Raw genomic sequence first — 18,209 nt, forward strand, 5'->3', positions numbered from 1 at the left:
TAGGCTTTGTCATGCAATGATACCAGATTACTTGCTACATGCATGGTGTGGTCAAGTGTCCTACCATGGAGGACGGAATAAGGCTGCCCTGCCCAGAAACCTTCTGTAAAGGCTTTTGGAGTACCTCCAGGAGAGCTTCTTGTAGATGTCTGGGGATGGAGCGGAAATCCTCCAGGGACATGTTAACAGACTTTTCCAATAACTGTACTAGCCGCGAATGCATCCCAAGTCCTCAGGGCAAATTAATCATTAAAAAACGCTTGCTTTTAAACGATGTTTTATATTTACAAAGGTACACTCACCAGAGGTCACTTCCATGGCTTTATTGTCTGGGCTAGTGGCTTGGGAGGGCTGGGAGGGTAATTCCGTCTGGGTGAGAAAAAGCTGTTGGGGAGAACGGAGTGTTGTGTGCTCTCTGCAAGCTCGTCTTCCTTTTCCTCCTCCTCATCTTCCCCGTCTGCAGAATCCTCAGCCATGGCTGAGATTACCACCCCCACCTCGGAATCCACGGACAGGGGTGGGGTAGTGGTGGCGGACCCCCCTAGAACTGCATACAGCTCAGCGTAGAAGCGGCATGTTTTCGGCCCTGCCCCGGACCGTCCGTTTGCTTCTTTGGTTTTCTGGTAGGCTTGTCTGAGCTCCTTAACTTTCACACGGCACTGCACTGAGTCCCTGGTGTGGCCTCTCTGCATCATGGCCTTGAAAATTTTTTCAAATGTTTTTTCATTTTGTCTTTTGGAACGGAGTTCTGTTAGCATGGAATCCTCTCCCCATACAGCAATCAGATCCAGTACCTCCAGTGCAGTCCATGCTGGAGCTCTTTTTCGATTCTCAGGAGACTGCATAGTTACCTGTGCTGATGAGCTCTGCATGGTCACCTGTGCTGGTGAGCTCTCCACGCTGGCCAAACCGGAAATGAAATTCAAAAGTTCGCGGGGCTTTTCCTGTCTACCTGGCCAGTGCATCCGAATTCAGATCGCTTTCCAGAGCGGTCACAGTGGTGCACTGTGGGATACCACCCGGAAGCCAATACCGTCGAATTGCGGCCACACTAACCCTAATCCGACATGGCAATACCGATTTCAGCGCTACTCCTCTCATCGTGGAGGAGTACAGAAACCGGTTTAAAGAGCCCTTTATATCGATAGAAAGGGCCTCGTTGTGTGGACGGGTGCAGGGTTAAATCGGTTTAACGCTACTAAAATTGGTTTATACACGTAGTGTAGACCAGGCCCCTGTGATGCTAAGAGACAAAGGTAGGATAAGGAACCCAGAGAGAGAGACTAGGACTGGGAGCCACTGGGTGAGGGGGAACGGGACTGGCTGAACAATGAGACTGGGACTAGTTATGCAGAGGGGTAGAGTGAAAATCAGACAGCAAGCTCATAAGGGAACACCAGTACTGGCTGGGCGAGGAGATTGGGACTGAGATGAGAAGCCTTCAAGACTGGAGACTGAGACTGGGCAGGAAAGGAACCATGGAACTGGAACAAGGAGCCATGGGTGGAGAAGAGACAGAACTGGGACAGGCTGGAAGGGACAGGGCAGAGGGGGTCACGCCTCTGCCTAGCAGTTGAGCAAGGGGGATGTCGCCGCTTCCAGGGAGACCTCTAGGTAAGCGCGACCCAGAGCTGGCCTCACCCCATCCCATGCCCCTGCCCCCTCCCACACCCAAACTCTGTTGCTGCTGCTGGGGAGGAAGGCATGGAGTCAGATGGGAAGCCTGCCAGCCCCACCAACCTCTCCTTCCCTCCCCACACCAGCAGGGGTCCCGGGCCACACGGCACTGCCTGCCGCCTCCCCCACAGCACCTGGGCTGCCCTCCCTCAGGCCTCACCTCCCATGTTTTATTCGGGGGTATATAGTAAAAGTCATGGGCAGGTCATGGGCCGTGAATTTTTTTTACTGCCTGGGACCTGTCCATGACTTTTACTAAAAATTAGGGCTGTCAATTAATTGCAGTTAACTCACACGATTAACTCAAAAAAATTGACTGTGATTAAAAAAACTAAATGCGATTAATTGCACTGTTAAACAATAGAATACCAATTGAAATGTATTAAATATTTTTGGAAGTTTTTCTACATTTTTGAATATAATGATTTTGATTACAACACAGAATACAAAGTGTACAGTGCTCACTTTATATTTATTTTTATTACAAATATTTGTACTGTAAAAATGATAAAAGAAATAGTATTTGTCAGTTCACCTCATACAAGTACTGAAGTGCAATCTCTTTATTGTGAAACTAACTTACAAATGTAGATTTTTTTTTTGTTACATAACGGCTCTCAAAAATAAAACAATGTAGAGCTTTAGAGCCTACAAGTCCACTTGGTCCTACTTCTCGTTCAGCCAATCACTAAGACAAACAAGTTTGTTTACATTTACGGGAAATACTGCTGACTGCTGCTTATTTACAATATCACCTGAATGTGAGAACAGGCATTTGCATGTCACCTTTGCAGCCGGCGTTGCAATTTATTTACGTGGCAGATATGCTAAACATTCATATGTCCCTTCAGGCTTCAGCCACCCTTCCAGAGGGCATGCTTCCATGCTGATGATGCTCAATTAAAAAAAAAAAGTGTTAATTAAATTTGTGACTGAACTCCTTGGAGCATTCAGCATCCTCTGCCCCTCCGTGTGCTTCCCACAGCGAGCCCGCCCCAGCGGGGTCCTGGGGAAGCCACAGGGTCCTGCATCCCCACTTTGCAGTCAGACGTGACTCTCAGCCAGCCAGTAAAACAGAGGTTTATTCAATGACAGGAACAGGGTCTAAAATAGAGTTTGTAGATACAGCGAACCAGACCCCTCAGCTGGGTCCATTCTGGGGGGCAGTGAGCCAGACCTCCCATGTCTGCACTTCACTCCTCGACTCCAGCCAGCTCCAGACTAACAAACCCCTCTAGCCCCTCCTCTCTGCTCAGACCCTTTCTCGGGCCAGGAGGTCACCTGATCTCTTTGTCTCCAACACCTTCAGTTGGCACCTTTGCAGAGGAGAGGCCCAGGCCATCAGTTGCTAGGAGACAGAGCGTCAGGCATTTAGGTGCACTGGCCCTTTGCTCTGCCAGATACTTAAGAACTGCCATGGGGACACTGAGGCACCAACACAGTATTCAGAGAAAACATTAAGAACATTCCCAGTTCGTCACATCTCTCACATCTCTCCCCTCTTCGAGACCGAACTGAGCGAGGTCACTTCAGCCAGTGACCTGGGGAAGTTCAAACCCACCAATGTTCCCAGGGATGCTCCAGCATCTTTCCCATTCCTTGGTGTGAGTTACACCAGGACAGTCAATGGCTATTAACCAAGATGGTCAGGGACACAGCCCCATTCTCCAAGTGTCCCTAAATCTCTGGCTGTCAGAAGCTAGGATGGGATGACAGTGGATAGACCATTCAATAAATTGCCCTGTTCCCTTCATTCCATCCATTCAGTCCCTGGCATCTGCCACTGTTGGAAGTTAGGATACTGAGCTAGATGGACCATTGGTCTGACCCAGTATGGCCATTCTTATGTTCTTTTGTTCTTAAGTAAGCTCTCTCATGAACAGAGAGTGGCAGATACTGAAAAACCCAAGTTATTTCAACTAAGGTTGACATAAACAACCTTTCAAACTCTCCACCCAAACAAACAAGCAAAATTTTTTTTGATGTTATACTATTTAGTATTAGCAGCAAAGAATCCTGTGGCACCTTATAGACTAACAGACGTTTTGGAGCATGAGCTTTCGTGGGTGAATACCCACTTCCTCAGATGCATGTCATTTAGTATTGTTTTGCACTGAGTCTAACCCCTTGGTCAAACCATGCCCGATGTCAGGCGACTCTTCCAACTCAAATAGTGAGGACATGAGGATAAAGCAACATGCTTATGTAGAGGACTCTAACATGCATCTACTGAGTGCAGAGATTGATATGCACCCTATAAACACACAAAAACAGAACCAAATTTCAGCAGTGGTTGTACTACTAGGGGGGAGGGATAGCTCAGTGGTTTGCGCATTGGCCTGCTTAACTCAGGGTTGTGAGCTCAATCCTTGAGGGGGATTTAGTTGGGGATTGGTCCTGCTTTGAGGAGCAGATTGGACTAGATGACCTCCTGAGGTCTCTTCCAACCCTGATATTCTATGATTCACTAGGTCCTTCATCCAGCATATTGATATGGGTTCTCTTTGAGTACAAAGCCTTACATCAAAAGGATCTAGGTACCCTTTCATCAGTGCATGAGGAGTTTATGTACTTAACTCTTTTCATCATAATTGTATAAGTAGCCTTTGTATCAAGCAAAAGCAAGACTCAAAAATTAAGAACAACATAACAATTTCCTTGATATAGAATACTTTATTATATCCTTAAAAATAAAATTTCTTTATTGTTTGACAGAGGGTTTATTCTTTAAAGAACCAATATTTTGCACTTAAAAACAAAGGTCTCAGTAATCATTTGTGATCAATGTTGTCACATAATATCATTTTAAAAGAAAAACAAATCTGAAACAGTGATCTATAATATTATGAATGGATCCAGGCACAGTTTTTTGCAATATTTTAATATTTGTATGTTTACTTTTTTAGGGCCATGCTTGTAACGTAATTGCAGAGGTTTGCAGGAATTCTAAAGAGTTATTCAGAACTGCTCCACTCTAGGCAGTTTTATTTTTGTTCTGTTTCACCAGTTTTAATTTTTTTCTCTGGTATCCAGATCCCTCCCCTTCTCCAATCCTTCCTTTAAATAGGTTCCTTAGTGTTTTTACTCACAGCGACACTTAGTGGTAGCAGGATTCAATAACTCTATGGCCAGCTAATCCATAGTGCAATACCACAGAGTTGGACATACACCCCTGGTCTTGGTCTGCTCGTTTGCTAGGACTAGGTTGTTAAAAATTCCCTACTGTATGATTTTCTTCTACCCGCAGAAGGGAAGAATTTAACATTGGGCCTAGAAAGTACATTGGGATTTAGATACTCATTGTTTACTGTTATTGTGGGGGATGACTCCAGATTGAACTCTGGTACTTTGAATGCAATAATATTTGCTAACTATTCTTTGCAGCTAGTTGATGGAACAGTCATTACACATTCACTAAACCCACAGTGAAGTGTGGAGGGTGGATCACCAAACTATAAGATAAAAGGTCTTGAATTTTAAATAATTCTAACTTCCTAGCCACAGACATGTCTCCACAAATAACATTTCAGAATCAGCAGAATGTCCTTTTAATAAGCTTTTTTTTTTTGCATGAACTTTTATTTTAAAATTCATTTGACTTTAGCAGAAGAGTGGATCATCTGTATCCTTCTGTGCACATGCATGTGTAAATGCTTCCAAAAAGCCATCTGTATGAAGGAAAATTTTCCATGATTTCATACTTAGCATCTTACCTTTCTAACAACATTTCCAAACAACAAAAACCAAAACCACCAGATTAAATGCCATGAATTTTCTTAAGTGAAATTAATTGTGCGCTATGGAAAAAATGCAAAAACCAATATATAGCTTAAATATCATAAGAGCAGTCAGGCACAATTAGGTCTCAACTTAAGCTTGTTCTTTACATACATGAATAAAATAAGCATGTGCAGGTTCTACCACTAGTCTGTTGGGTGATCTTGGCCAAGTCACTTTCCTCCCTTTGCCTTAGTTTCCCTATAAACTGAGGAATCCCGCAAAATGAGGATAATGATACTGACCACCTTTAGAGCTCCAAAGATGAAAAGCTGTACATAAGAGCTAGGTATTATTATTATTTATCATTATTAAGTCTTTGAGGATTCAGCTTTTAGATTTAATTAAACATGCTTTGTTCAACAGGTTAATGGCCTGTTGTGAACATGACTATACTGTGTGTTCAGGTAGGAACCCAGAGTTCTCTTGATCTTGCTTTTTAAAAATAATTAGTCTGCCAACAGTATTCAATCTGCGTACACTCAAAGGGCCATAAAATGCACAAGGCCACTTCACATTGGTGATATGCAAAAAAACATAGTGTGGTTTGCTCGGAGACTTATGATTTACATAATCTGAGCCTGTAAGGAGCCTATTTGTTGCATCAGGGTGGAAGAAATGGAGTAGGTGCTCACATCTCTTACCAAGCATTCAATGGGACATGGCAGGAAGCAAGTAATGGTTTTGTGCCTGAGCAAATCTTCAGTGGAGAGCAGCCCTTGCAAACAATGCTTTTTGCAAATAAATAATTTAGTACTTATCAGCTTTGGAAGCGTATACAGGACATGACTTGCATGTTTTGATGGCAACACACCGGGTTAACTCACTTAAAAACAAAAAACCCCAAAACCTGGATTTCATTTTCTCATTGAGTTTAGCAAATGTCACATATAATTTTACTTGATGAATGGCTATGCTTAAGATGAACCTGAACTTTATTGCTGTATCTGAACAACCGCAAACTCTGCGAAAGTTAAATATCCAGAACAGAATATCATGTCTTTCCCCTAACTCTTATCGCGGTCTGGAACAAAATCCTGGATCCTAAGATCCTGGACATGGGGAAGTTCAGATCCAGAACTGAACTTGGTGGTTTGAGTCTATTTTTCGTTTGAATTTCAAATCAGCCTTCATTTTAGGTGAATCTCTAATGCTATAAATACAGTTCCAAACCCACCAGATGACATATGCAGATTCTGATTAATATGTTAGCATACGATAATGTTCCCCATTAGCTATGAATGTTAATGTGCATGCCCGGCTGTAATATTTAACAGGAGAAGCTTCACTTATTTCAGTAGCTGAAAGGAAAGAGATTGCTGCCTTTGTGGGGAGCATGACTTGCAGTGTCTCTGGTGAGACTAGGGCCACCAATCCATTGCCACCCTGGCTGGCCAGCATTTTATTGTGGGCAGGATTGGCCCTGATTGGCAGATTCACAGTCAGGTGGATGTGGTGTGGTATGGAGGCTGAGAGTTGGAGGAGGAAGAAAAAAAGCAGTCAGCAAGGGGCTGGGAGACTACTAGCAACGTACTGAGATTTTTCCCATTCATATTTCCTTTTGAATGAGGTTTGTAAGTGTGAGGTTTATTGGTCCAGGGCGTGGGCTGGAGAAACGACGCTATTGGGTCTGGTTTTTAGTACCTGTTTAGAAATGTTATACATGGAGCTGAGCTGGTTCTCTTGGTTACACAGGGTAGTACTGATCACCCTGCTAGGATCTGGAAGAAGTTCCTCTTCAAAGTAAATTGGTCAAATTGTCATGGTTAGGTCAGGAGTCTTCCTCTGCACTGCCACAAGTTAATAGACGTGATCTTGGGTGCCTTCAACTTTTGAGACTTTTGGATTGTCCTTCAATATGTGGAAACCTTAAAGGAGTCTGATTTTCAGAGAGTGGATACACTGTGCTTTTATAAAACCAGGGATCTATAAGTTATCTCAAGAACTTGGGCACTCTGAATTCACTAGTCACTTGGGAAAACATAGGCTTTTCTTTGCTAGGCATGAGACCACAAAACAAAAATCTACTGTTTTTGAAAGAAGCTAAGCTCTGTTAAAGAGGACCCTAGACAATTGAAGGCTAAATCTGGATAATATTTCACCCATGATAAGGTGTCTCGGACTCCTTTCTAGTTTAGCATATCAGTGGGTGTGAGGAAAGGGCAACTCTTCTAGAAGTGATATAACTCTCTCCTAAAAACACAAACTACAAACAAGTACATACTTATTTAATGAATATCTGTTTGCATTATGATTGAGTCATACTGGAGAACGGATACAGTGCGCAAGTCAGCATATCATTACTCACCCCACTGCCCCTTCCTTTGCTACCACCTTGCTAACTGTATGTTAATCCTCCTCTTGTCTTGTGTTCTCACTTTTCTTGCAGTCGCTGTGAGCGCTTGCCTTGTAATGAAAATAAGGAGTGCCAGAGCCTGCCTTTGAGAATAACCTCCTATCACCTCTCTTTTCCTACCAACATTCAAGTACCTACCGACATTTTCCGCATGGGCCCTTCCAATGCTGTCCCTGGGGATAAAATTCTGCTGTCCATCATCAGCGGGAACGAGGAGGGTTTTTTCACCACAAAAAAAGTGAACAACTACAGTGGTATTGTGGTCATGAAGCAGCAAATCAGAGAGCCCAGAGACCTTCTTCTGACCATTCAAATGCAACTTTTCCGCCATGGAACTGTCAGCACATTTATTGCCAAACTTTTTGTCTTTGTTTCTGCACAGCTTTGATCCCTAACATGCAGGCATCAGTGGCTATTTTTCCCCTCTGGCTGTGGCTTTTTATTTTTTTCTTCAGTTTTAATAAAGTTTTAATGTCAATTCATCTATTGCATGCTGCACGTGCAATTTATTTATCATTGTTACAATTCTCCACTTTTCTCCATCACTTAACATCTCAGTGTGGGCTGTGTTTCTTATATATGGCATACATCATTATATAAGGGGCAAAATAGAGGTTCCTAGGGGACTTTCAGTGCAACTTCTACCCACAAAGGGCTGAGGACATAGCTTTTGTACAGCAGTGCAACTAGAACTTTTCTGAAGATGCACAGACCGACACATCTGGTTTCAGAGCTCACCGGTGATTTGGGGTGCATCTGTGTTAAGGTTGTCCAAACTGGAACATCTTTAAGGCATCTGATTTTTGGAGACTAGGTGGCTAACGTTTTGAAACTCAAAACCCTTTAAGGTGTCTTAAGTTATGCACTCAAAAATGGAGTTGCTTTTGAAAATTTAGGACTTCATTCCCAGCTGTTATAAATCAGAATAGCTCTGTTGAAGCCAATGAGTCTGATTTACACCAGCTGAGAATCTGACCCTTAGTTTTTAAGTATAATATAAAAGTGAATCCCCCCTAAATGAAAGTTTTTAGGGCTGTTTCATCCTTTCACACATGGTATGTCCATTCAAGTCAAAACTAATGGTGGGAAAATAGCAACAATCTCATAAACACATTTCTTTAATAGCAAATAGTGAGCACCTCTCTACTCAAGTGGTTATATTCTGAAGTGTCTCTAGAGGAAAAAAAAATTAAATGATGTTTTGTTGGGTTTCATGTCAATTTTCTCTCTCTGGATTCCAGATCGAAGCTCATAAAATTACAAGTGTAAAGAACATTTTTTTGTTATTGTTCTTTTTCTTGCTAGCAACACTGAAAAGCAGCCCTGGATTCTGAAGGTCAAATCTAGTTCCTTTTCAATTCTGTATGATCACCAATAATAAAGAGGATGCAACTGGGACTTATTTAGCAATGCTACTGGTGTATGAACCAGTATGGACCCTAGTTCATTCTCCTGTCATTGTAGTGACTCTGCAGAGCTAACAAGACTAAAACATTAAACATACAGACCTAGGGGCATTATCCACATATTTTAACATGAATGCTCAGTCATGGCTTTGCATTATCCCTGTCCTATCTAGATTGCACCTGCCAGGAATAATCTGGGTGAACAGAAAATAATCCACTGTCATGTAAATACAGACACCACAGATCAGCAGTAGGGAGGGAACTTGGAACCTCCAGTACCAATGTCATAAGCCCTGACCAACTGAGCTAAAGAAGTAACTATTACATGTAAGTTATAGACTTATATCCCCAAGGTGAGCCAACAACTAGATAAGGACATGATCATAACATTTAGCCAGTGTATTGCATGCTACCTTAAGTAAAGTTTATCCCAAGTGTCTCACAGACAGTCAAGTTCCATCAGGCGTGCCAATTTGTAATGAGCCTGTCACCACCTACTTATAAAGGTACCAGGGACTACCAGTGGGGATAGAATCAAAACGTTACATACTTGAAAGCACTAGCCTGTATTACTTAAGCTAAAGGAGTTTCTAATCCTACTGATCATATATGGCATCTACATGTATGTGGTTACAAGTTCATTACCTGGGCTGCTCCCCTTGAGGCCATAGTCAACTTGGCTAGAGACACAAAAATAAGTTTGGTTCTACAGCATTAATATATACTCATTTGGGGGTGAAATCAGGATAGTGTAAGAATCTGGCCCAAAGTACTGTAAAATGCTACAGTATACTATCATTTTATTGTGTGTGCGCATTGAGCAAGTAATTTAAGAACACAGAGCCCACATCTTGTGGCATTAGACAAAAGCTTTCATACTTAAGTTTATTTAGAACCTTTAAGCACCATTGATGTGCGAGGCTCTTTCCAGATAAGAAAATTAAACAATGTAAAGAAAAATGACAACCCAAGAAAAAAGGAAAATATTCAAACGAGCATTATTTACAAAATAATCAGAGCAACTGGATTTTTCTTTATTTTTATTTCATGTTTGAACAAGCGTTAAGGAAGTAGCAGATAGCGCTGGAGCTGAAATTTGTGATAAAGGCAAGCCAAAAGGAAGGAAAGGATTTGAAGGAGCAAAGATCTTGGCACATGGGATGGAGTCTGTTCCAGACTTAGTGGCCATTGTGGAAAGAGGCACAAATAGAAGAGGAACACACAAAGCATTTAGCAAAGTCCAAGATTGAGTGCAGGAGGAGTATGAAACGGAAATAAACAGAAGGTAGTCAGAGCAATGTGCAGCTTTGAAGGTGAAGATAAGGAATCTGAACTAGGCCCCAAAAGAAAGAGGTTGTCCCCAAAGAGACCTGAGGACAGAAATGGTGTGGTTGGATCAATAGAAGAGCATGGTAGCATTGGCAGCTGTAGTTGGGATACATTATAGAAGTTAGCAGAGCCATCAGAAGAAAGGAGGTCAGAGAAGGGAATGTTAGGGTAGCCAAGGTGTGAGAGAACCGAAGTATGAACCTGAATTTTAGCAATGGGGACAGAGAAAAAGGGGAAGCAGCCACTTAGAGCCATAGAATGATGGAGTTAGAAGGGACCGCAAAGGTAATCTAGTCTAATCCTCTGCCAAGATGCAGGATTTGTTGTCTAAACCATCCAGCCATCTTTTGAAAACCTCCAGAACATGAAATTCCATGACCTTCCTAGGCAGTGTGTTCCATTGTCCTACTGTTCTTACAGTTAGGACATTTTTCCTGAGATTTAATCTAAAGCTACTATGCTGTAGTTTGAATCCATTGCCTCTTGTCCTACCCTCTGTGGCAAGAGAGAACAACTTTTCGCCTTTTTTTTATCGGAGCTTTTCAAGTATTTGAAGATCACTACCATATTCTCCCTTAATCTCCTCTTTTCCAAACTAAACTTACACAGTTCCTTCAGCCTTTGCTCAGAGGGCTTGAATTCCATCTCTTTGATCACCTTTGTCACTTGCTCTGGATCCTTTCCAGATTCTCTACATTCTTTCGGTACATTCATGACCAAAATTGGACACAGTAGTCCAGCTGATGCCTAAGCAGCACCGAGCAGAGCAGTACTATCTCCTCCTATGACTTGCATGCTGTGCCTCCCTTAGTGCATCCCAAAATTGCATTTGCTTTTTTGCAACAAGTGCAGAGAGAAATGGAGACATTCAAAGATTCTCAGGCCAGAAGGAACCACAGTGGTATCTAATATTACTTTCTGCATAACACAGTCCATAAAACTTCCCCAAACTAATTTGTGTTTGAACCAGAATGTATCTTTTGGGGAAAATAGTCAAGTTTGATTTAAAAATGGCCAGTGATTGAGAATCCAATGCAACCTTTGGTAAATTGTTCCATTTGTTAATGACCTTTATTGTGAAAAATTTACTCCTTATGTTATTGAAAGTAAAGCCAGACTGACTTAGTCACCATGATTCAAACCATGCAGGTCTTTGAAGGAAAAGACCATCTATATACATTATGTGATAGAAACTTCTAAAAATTACCTGAATAGCCTTTTCACATATTGTCATGATTTAAGATCCAATATCTCCTTTTCCAAGCCTAGATACAAGTGTTGTGCGTCCTTGGAAATCTGGGAATTATTCCTCTCCTGTTCTGTCCATGTGTGATAACTAGCCTTGATGAGCACTATTTTATTTAAAACTTGGCACTGGTTTAATCCTGTATGATCAGTGTAATTCTGAAAAGGGAAAAAGAAGTAAGCATTTTTCTGGTAGTTGACTATTTTTCTTATCTGATCACGTGGATATCATGTTACGTGTGTGTGTGTGAGAGAGAGAGAGTGAGTTGTGGATCCATGTGTACTAATTTCTGAATATAATATATTTTTCATTTTTCATATTCTTAAATGTTCCCATACATAATGCTTAAAAGAGAGGGAAAAAGTTACTAGGATGTGGGTAATTTTTGCCCTATTCCTTGTTCTGTTTATGATGGTTATTAAAATCGGCTGATTTAGTCTGGGGACCAAATTGTATAATTTAGCAGACCCTTATTCTGAAATCAACAGTGTTGAATAACTGGAAGTTCCTTCTTCTCAACGCAGAAACTAAACACTTTGTGACAAGTTCAAGAGTAATGATATAGGATTTGTCATATGGGTCAGACCACTCTTTCATCAAGTCCAAAATTAACATTCAAAAGTGGGCAGACGTTTCAAGCAGAAGGAACCTCCTCCCTACCCTATCACATATCTAGAAAAATCTCCAATGTGGAACGTGAGTAGGAGGTGGGAAATTGGAATTCCTTCTTAACCCATATAGTGGTAATCCTAAAGCATGAATCTTAATTAAGAATAATAGTGTAAATCAATGTAGCTCCATTGACTTCAGTTGGGCTGTATCAATTTATATCTGCAGAGCATATAGTTTTCTTGATATTGCATATTATTTTCTTTTATGAGTGTTTTGCTTTACATGCAATCATCATGTGCAACATTGTTTGGTTTAATGAGTAAGCATGGGAAGAATTTGAAAAGAACAGGAATCTTTTGTTTTTGATGGTATCTGACAAAGTAAAGATTCTATTTTTTTTTCTCTTCTGTGTGAAGTTTTCTCTTTACATCTTTTAATCTCCCTCCCTCCAACTAGAAATCCTGAGACTACAAACTTTTCTTTTTTGCTTGGAAATGCGAAGAAATGGGCAGGTCAAAGTTGAGATCACTTGTAGGGCTTAGGGAAAGTCACACTGCCAGTCTCAGCACAACCCTTTTATCTTCAGGGAACACAGACGGGGTATTGTGTGACGTTCATGTACTACAAGTGACTTTAAATTCAATCTAGTTGGACAAAAGCAAGAAGTAGTTTAATTTGTATTAGACTGCATGTAGGAATGAGCAGCTGGTGGTGATATAATATGAACTGACCCTTAGCATTTCCCCAAACTCAAAATGAAACCTTTGGGGTTTGGAATAATTTGATTAACCTTTCCCCCCTCCCTCACCCAATTTCCATTCCTCTCTGTTTTCTCAATTTGGATGGAAAGGGGAGGTACAAAAAAGACTGAAAGAAAGGCTCCTTTGGCTCTTGTGCTATAAACCTGCCCTGATATTTTCTGCCAGATTTCTAGACCAGAGAAGTTTGTCTAAGCTTTGGATGAATGTCTGATACCAAAGTGAGCACTGTGTACCAGATGTTAAGCTCATGTAATTCACTGTAGTTCTACTAAAGTCAATGAAGCTGGTTTACACCAAGTGAGAATCTAGCCCTGAACTGATGGTCCTTTTGTGTTTGGATGGCTATCTTTCATGGGTATCTCTTATACTGGATTTCTCACATTGCAATTAGTAGGTCCTGAGGGTTAGAGATCCAGTCTTGAGGATTTCATGACTGCAACTCTCAGTCAAATTATTCCAGAGTACTGTGGTTTTGATGATTTTCACTTGACTAAGAGTTTGAGGGGAATAATGAATACTTGTATCCATTGTAACTTTTGGTTCCCAATCTTGCAAAACAAAGTAATTCATTTTCATGGTTATTATTTATCTTTTTGTTTTCCCTCTTAGAGTCGGACTTGAAAGGACAGATACTATTCGCTGCATTAAATCTTGCCGACCAAATGATGTCAACTGTGTGTTGGATCCAGTCCACACAATTTCCCACACAGTCATTTCACTACCCACATTCAAAGAATTTACTAAGCCTGAAGGTAAGTGTTCCTTGTTCCAGTTAATAGCCTATAAGATTAAAAAAAACACCTGGAAATCCTTGCTTAAAGCCAGAATAACTATCAGTGCAGTAAAATGTTTGCACAGTCCCAAATTCTATCATTTATTCCTTCATAATTATTTATTGCTATTTGTATTACCGTAGAGTCTGGGAGCTCTAGTCATGGATCAGGAGTTTATACCTTTGTGGGGCAATGGAATCATTTTGAGCTCAAACACACACAGGTTCTTAATCTAGGAGAATATCTGAGCCTGAATGTTCATGTGCACTGTGCCCACTGTGCACTGCTCTAGCTATGAAAAGGTACATGGAGGTGGGTGTAAATGTAATTTATATTACTCTGCCAGAGCAGTACAAAGTGGGCATAGTATAAATGAGACTCCAATCCTCTTTTTCTTTGTTCAAATTATAAGACTGGGGGCTTGGGAATTAGATGAAAAAGGACAGAGGTCTTACCCACTTTCCAATGGTAAAATCCTCACCCTATTTAAGTCAATGGAAAACTATATTGACTTCGATGGGGCTAGGATTTCACCCTGAGTTTTACAAGAGCAAATCTGACTGGCACTTTTTCAATCTAAATTGATGATTATTGACCTGTTGGAAAAATGTTTTAAATTCCATTTGAGATTTTAACATTAAATAAACTAAGGAAGTCAGCAAGAGAGTGGCATGGGATTCAGAGCTTGTTGAGGGGGTGGTTTTTTCAAAAGCACCTGTGGTTAGGATCAAAGTCTCATTAAAAGCCAGGGGACTTTGTGCACTCCAATCATTTGGAACCTTTTAAAAAATCCTGCCTTGCATCTTTAGGCCATTGGTTGGATTTGAAACTAAGTCAGTAATGATCAAATTGTGTTAGTATCTGATGGCTGTTTGGTGAATTATGTGAAATGAATTGATGATCTCTGTATGGTTTCTATTATAAAATATTCTACATTGTGAAAATCATCACAGGCTGGCTTTCCTGTCAGAGAGGCCAAGTCATCAAAAATGAGCATCCTCCTTCCCCCTAAAGAGGGTGTTCCCTCCAAGCCAGTCTTTGCACTTTGGTGGGGCACTATGAGGAAGCTTGTGCTGCTGTTGCTTGTGTGGTACCTGTGGGTTATCAATCCTTCACCTTTCATGAGCATAACATTCACTTTCAACCTTTAAAAATAATATTACAGAGTATGGACCAAATTTTGACCTTTGAGTACAGCTCCTGTTGATTTCACTGGGAAGTACCTACAACTCCGTGGTGGAATTTTGTCTTCAGTGCCATTCATGTGCAAGATACACATTCAGTAACAATTCGTGAGTTCAGGGCTTTCACTACGCTAATCTATATAAGAAACTTCAGGGCTCCTCGCTCACTTCCTACCAGATGTGATTTTTCTTCAAATGTGCCAGTATGTCTGATCTCAGTAGAAGACCTGTACACAGTTGTTGGAGTTTTTCTTAGATCTCTATAGCAGTTTTAATCACTATGGAAGATCCTTATTCTCCATGCCAGTTTTCTCACTTGTTTTCAGAACCTCGGATACACAGGTGTTGTCCTTAGGAGGCACAGAGCCTTCTGGGGTTTCTCACTGTCTACACTGAGAGACTTGAGACCAGATTCAGTCACAGGAAAAGATTCTGGAAAAACTGCAGAATCATAAAACAAAATTGTCACATCTCTCAAAGATGAGATTTAAAAACACAAAACCAAACCAAAAAAAACCCCTTCATGCCTTCATTTGAGATCAGAGAGCCAGAATCTCAGCCCTGGCAGTGCTGCCTCAGTGGAAAGTATCAAGAGCTGCCCAAAAGGGGAAGCTGAGGGTTCACCCTCACAGAAATTCTGTGCTGCCCACTCCCCAACCCTTCCATTTAGGAGATAGGAGGGAATGTGTCAGGAGTGAGAGGGGGTGGGGCAGACTACATGACCTACCTCATTCTTGGCTAGCACAGTGGTCCTCATGGGACTGCTGCAGCCACCATAACTTCTTAGGCCATACTTAAGTCTGCTGTGTTGACACCAAAAGGGATCAGAGTTCAGGGGATGATCTCCATTTCTTCTCAGCACATGCCATCAGTTTAGTGAGTCCTGGAGGTATTGCACTATACTCAGTCCCTAGTGGAGGGAACAGTTCATGGTTGTCTTGAGACACCATGTTGAAGTGCTGATTGATATTTGCAGTGGTCTTGTCAGACGCGAAAAGGACTCATGACTGACTGCAGGGCTTATGACTGTGGTGGCTTGGGATAGTAAGCTAGGGAGAAATAGGGATCTTCTTAAGCACTCCTCCAGCTCCCACTTAAAAAAAGGTAGCTTGCCTATTTTCAAGTGTGCAAATTCAGAAAGAATAGTTTTACCAGTTTTTAAATAAAATATCTATTGCTCAACACAATTAATTTTGTAGACTGAGTATTGAGCTTAGCCACATTAAATTGACTTCAAACCCTTTAACAAATTTTGTGATGCTTTTGATCACAGAGATTATTTTTCTTCGAGCCATAACACCTGTGCTCCCAGCCAACCAGGCAGATATCATATTTGACATAACAGAAGGAAATCTAAGGGATTCCTTTGATATCATCAAGCGTTACATGGATGGCATGACAGTGGGTGAGTACAGTATTTTCTATGTACAGTATGTGTTCCTTTTCCTGTCAGTATTATCAGAAGATGTAGGTCGAAAGGGGCAAAGGAGTATAACTCAGGGTAGCTTTCTAACTTGACTTTCAAGTCTATATCAGTTTAATATTCACCCTGTCTGGTCACATATGGTTCATCTGATCTGATTTTACAGACTTTGATTTGGTCTCAGGATAAATTTTGGGGAAATTTTAAATATAAATCAGTTGAGAAATGGATGTAATTACAAATGTAAATTTTCATCTTTAAAATTGTCCTTCCCCCATTATAATTGAAGCAGTTAGAAGTATACCATAGAAGATTTTAATGGTAAAATTTCTCCAGTTGCTGCTGCTGTTTTTGTTTTGTTTTATTTTTTTTCTTATCGACTCTACAGTTTAAATAGCGTGGTAACAATTTTTGGTGTATAATAATGCATTTACATTGTAACTACCGGGTACTTTGCTGAAACTGTAACTGTTTCAATATTTGATTGGCAGGTCAAATTTATTGTTTTTTCCAACTTCATGATTGTAAAACATATAAGTAGACAGGGATTCCTTGCTGGCAGATTGTGCTGCTGTCTTTCGAGGTTCTGTCAGTTAGGCATATGTGAGTAAATTCCTGCATGTGTTGCAACTTTCTGGCCTATGAGATTAGAGGGGTCCACAGAATCATTTCATTTAGAAAGGACTTGTACATAGGACACAAAGAAATGCACAGGATCAGGTTATGCCCTGAAGCCTGGGATTTGAAGCATGAGATTTGCTTTGCTTTGCCTTAGCGTGTATATATGAAAACAAAAGAATGTTTTCCCACAATTATTTGTGTTTAGCATGTATATTTTATAGTTTGGCTGGAGCCCAGATTTATGTATGTGCTTTTATGCTTGTGAAAAAGATTCGCCTTCTGAATTATGAGTAAAATCCTTGCTGTATTTTTTACATATTGAAATGTTGATGTGGAGTAAAATGTTTTTATGGGGCACTATATTTAGCCTGGTCTGTAGGTGGCACTGCTGTATTTCAGAAATGTGACAATACAGTATCAGCAATGTCTAAGTTTATATTACTGCAGATAAAACAAACAGTCATTAGGTTTCTGTCTCATTCTTTATCAGACAGAAATGTGCAGCTGAATACTAAGAAGGGCTTATAAGATTACAGATTTCAGGCATTGGTTTGATTCTTTAAAAAATATACAAACAAGATCACTCTGTAGCTAGTGACTGGGAGACGTTGGCTTACTACAAAAGCAATTTTCCCTCTCTTGGTATTGACACCTCCTCATCAGTTACGGGGAGGGGACCACATCCACCCTGATTGAATTGGCCTTGTCATCACCGGTTTGCCACTTGTAAGGTAACTCCTTTCTCTTCGTGTGCCAGTATATTTATGCTGGTATCTGTACTTTTCACTCCATGCATCTGAAGAAGTGGTTTTTTACCCACGCAAACTTATGCCCAAATAAATCTATTAGTCTTTAAGGTGCCACCGGACTCCTCATTGTTTTTGTAGATACAGACTCACACGGCTACCCCTCTGATACTCTGTAGCTACCATAGTTTTCTTTCCCCACATTTGTTCTTGTCTGAAAAAATAATGCCATGTATAGAATTATGACTGGCCATGGCGCTTGCCCGAGGGAAACTGTCCAGTTTTGAACAATAGGACA

General features: G+C 40.9%; 1 protein-coding gene across 2 annotated transcripts in view; it reads left to right on the forward strand.

The window, feature by feature from the left end:
* The window catches only part of FBLN1 (fibulin 1), a 110,347-nt gene that overhangs the window by 62,431 nt on the left and 29,707 nt on the right, over positions 1-18,209 (forward strand). The window contains exons 15-16 of one of the 2 annotated variants that reach the window (XM_050965349.1): positions 13,774-13,916; positions 16,395-16,526. In XM_050965349.1, coding sequence (XP_050821306.1) covers positions 13,774-13,916; positions 16,395-16,526 — 275 coding nt within the window. Of the gene's footprint in view, positions 1-7,843; positions 8,246-13,773; positions 13,917-16,394; positions 16,527-18,209 lie in introns of those variants that run through there. The other variant, XM_050965359.1, reaches the window with a different exon arrangement.

The sequence above is a fragment of the Gopherus flavomarginatus genome, chromosome 1 (assembly GCF_025201925.1).
Source record: "Gopherus flavomarginatus isolate rGopFla2 chromosome 1, rGopFla2.mat.asm, whole genome shotgun sequence".
Taxonomy (NCBI): domain Eukaryota; kingdom Metazoa; phylum Chordata; order Testudines; family Testudinidae; genus Gopherus; species Gopherus flavomarginatus.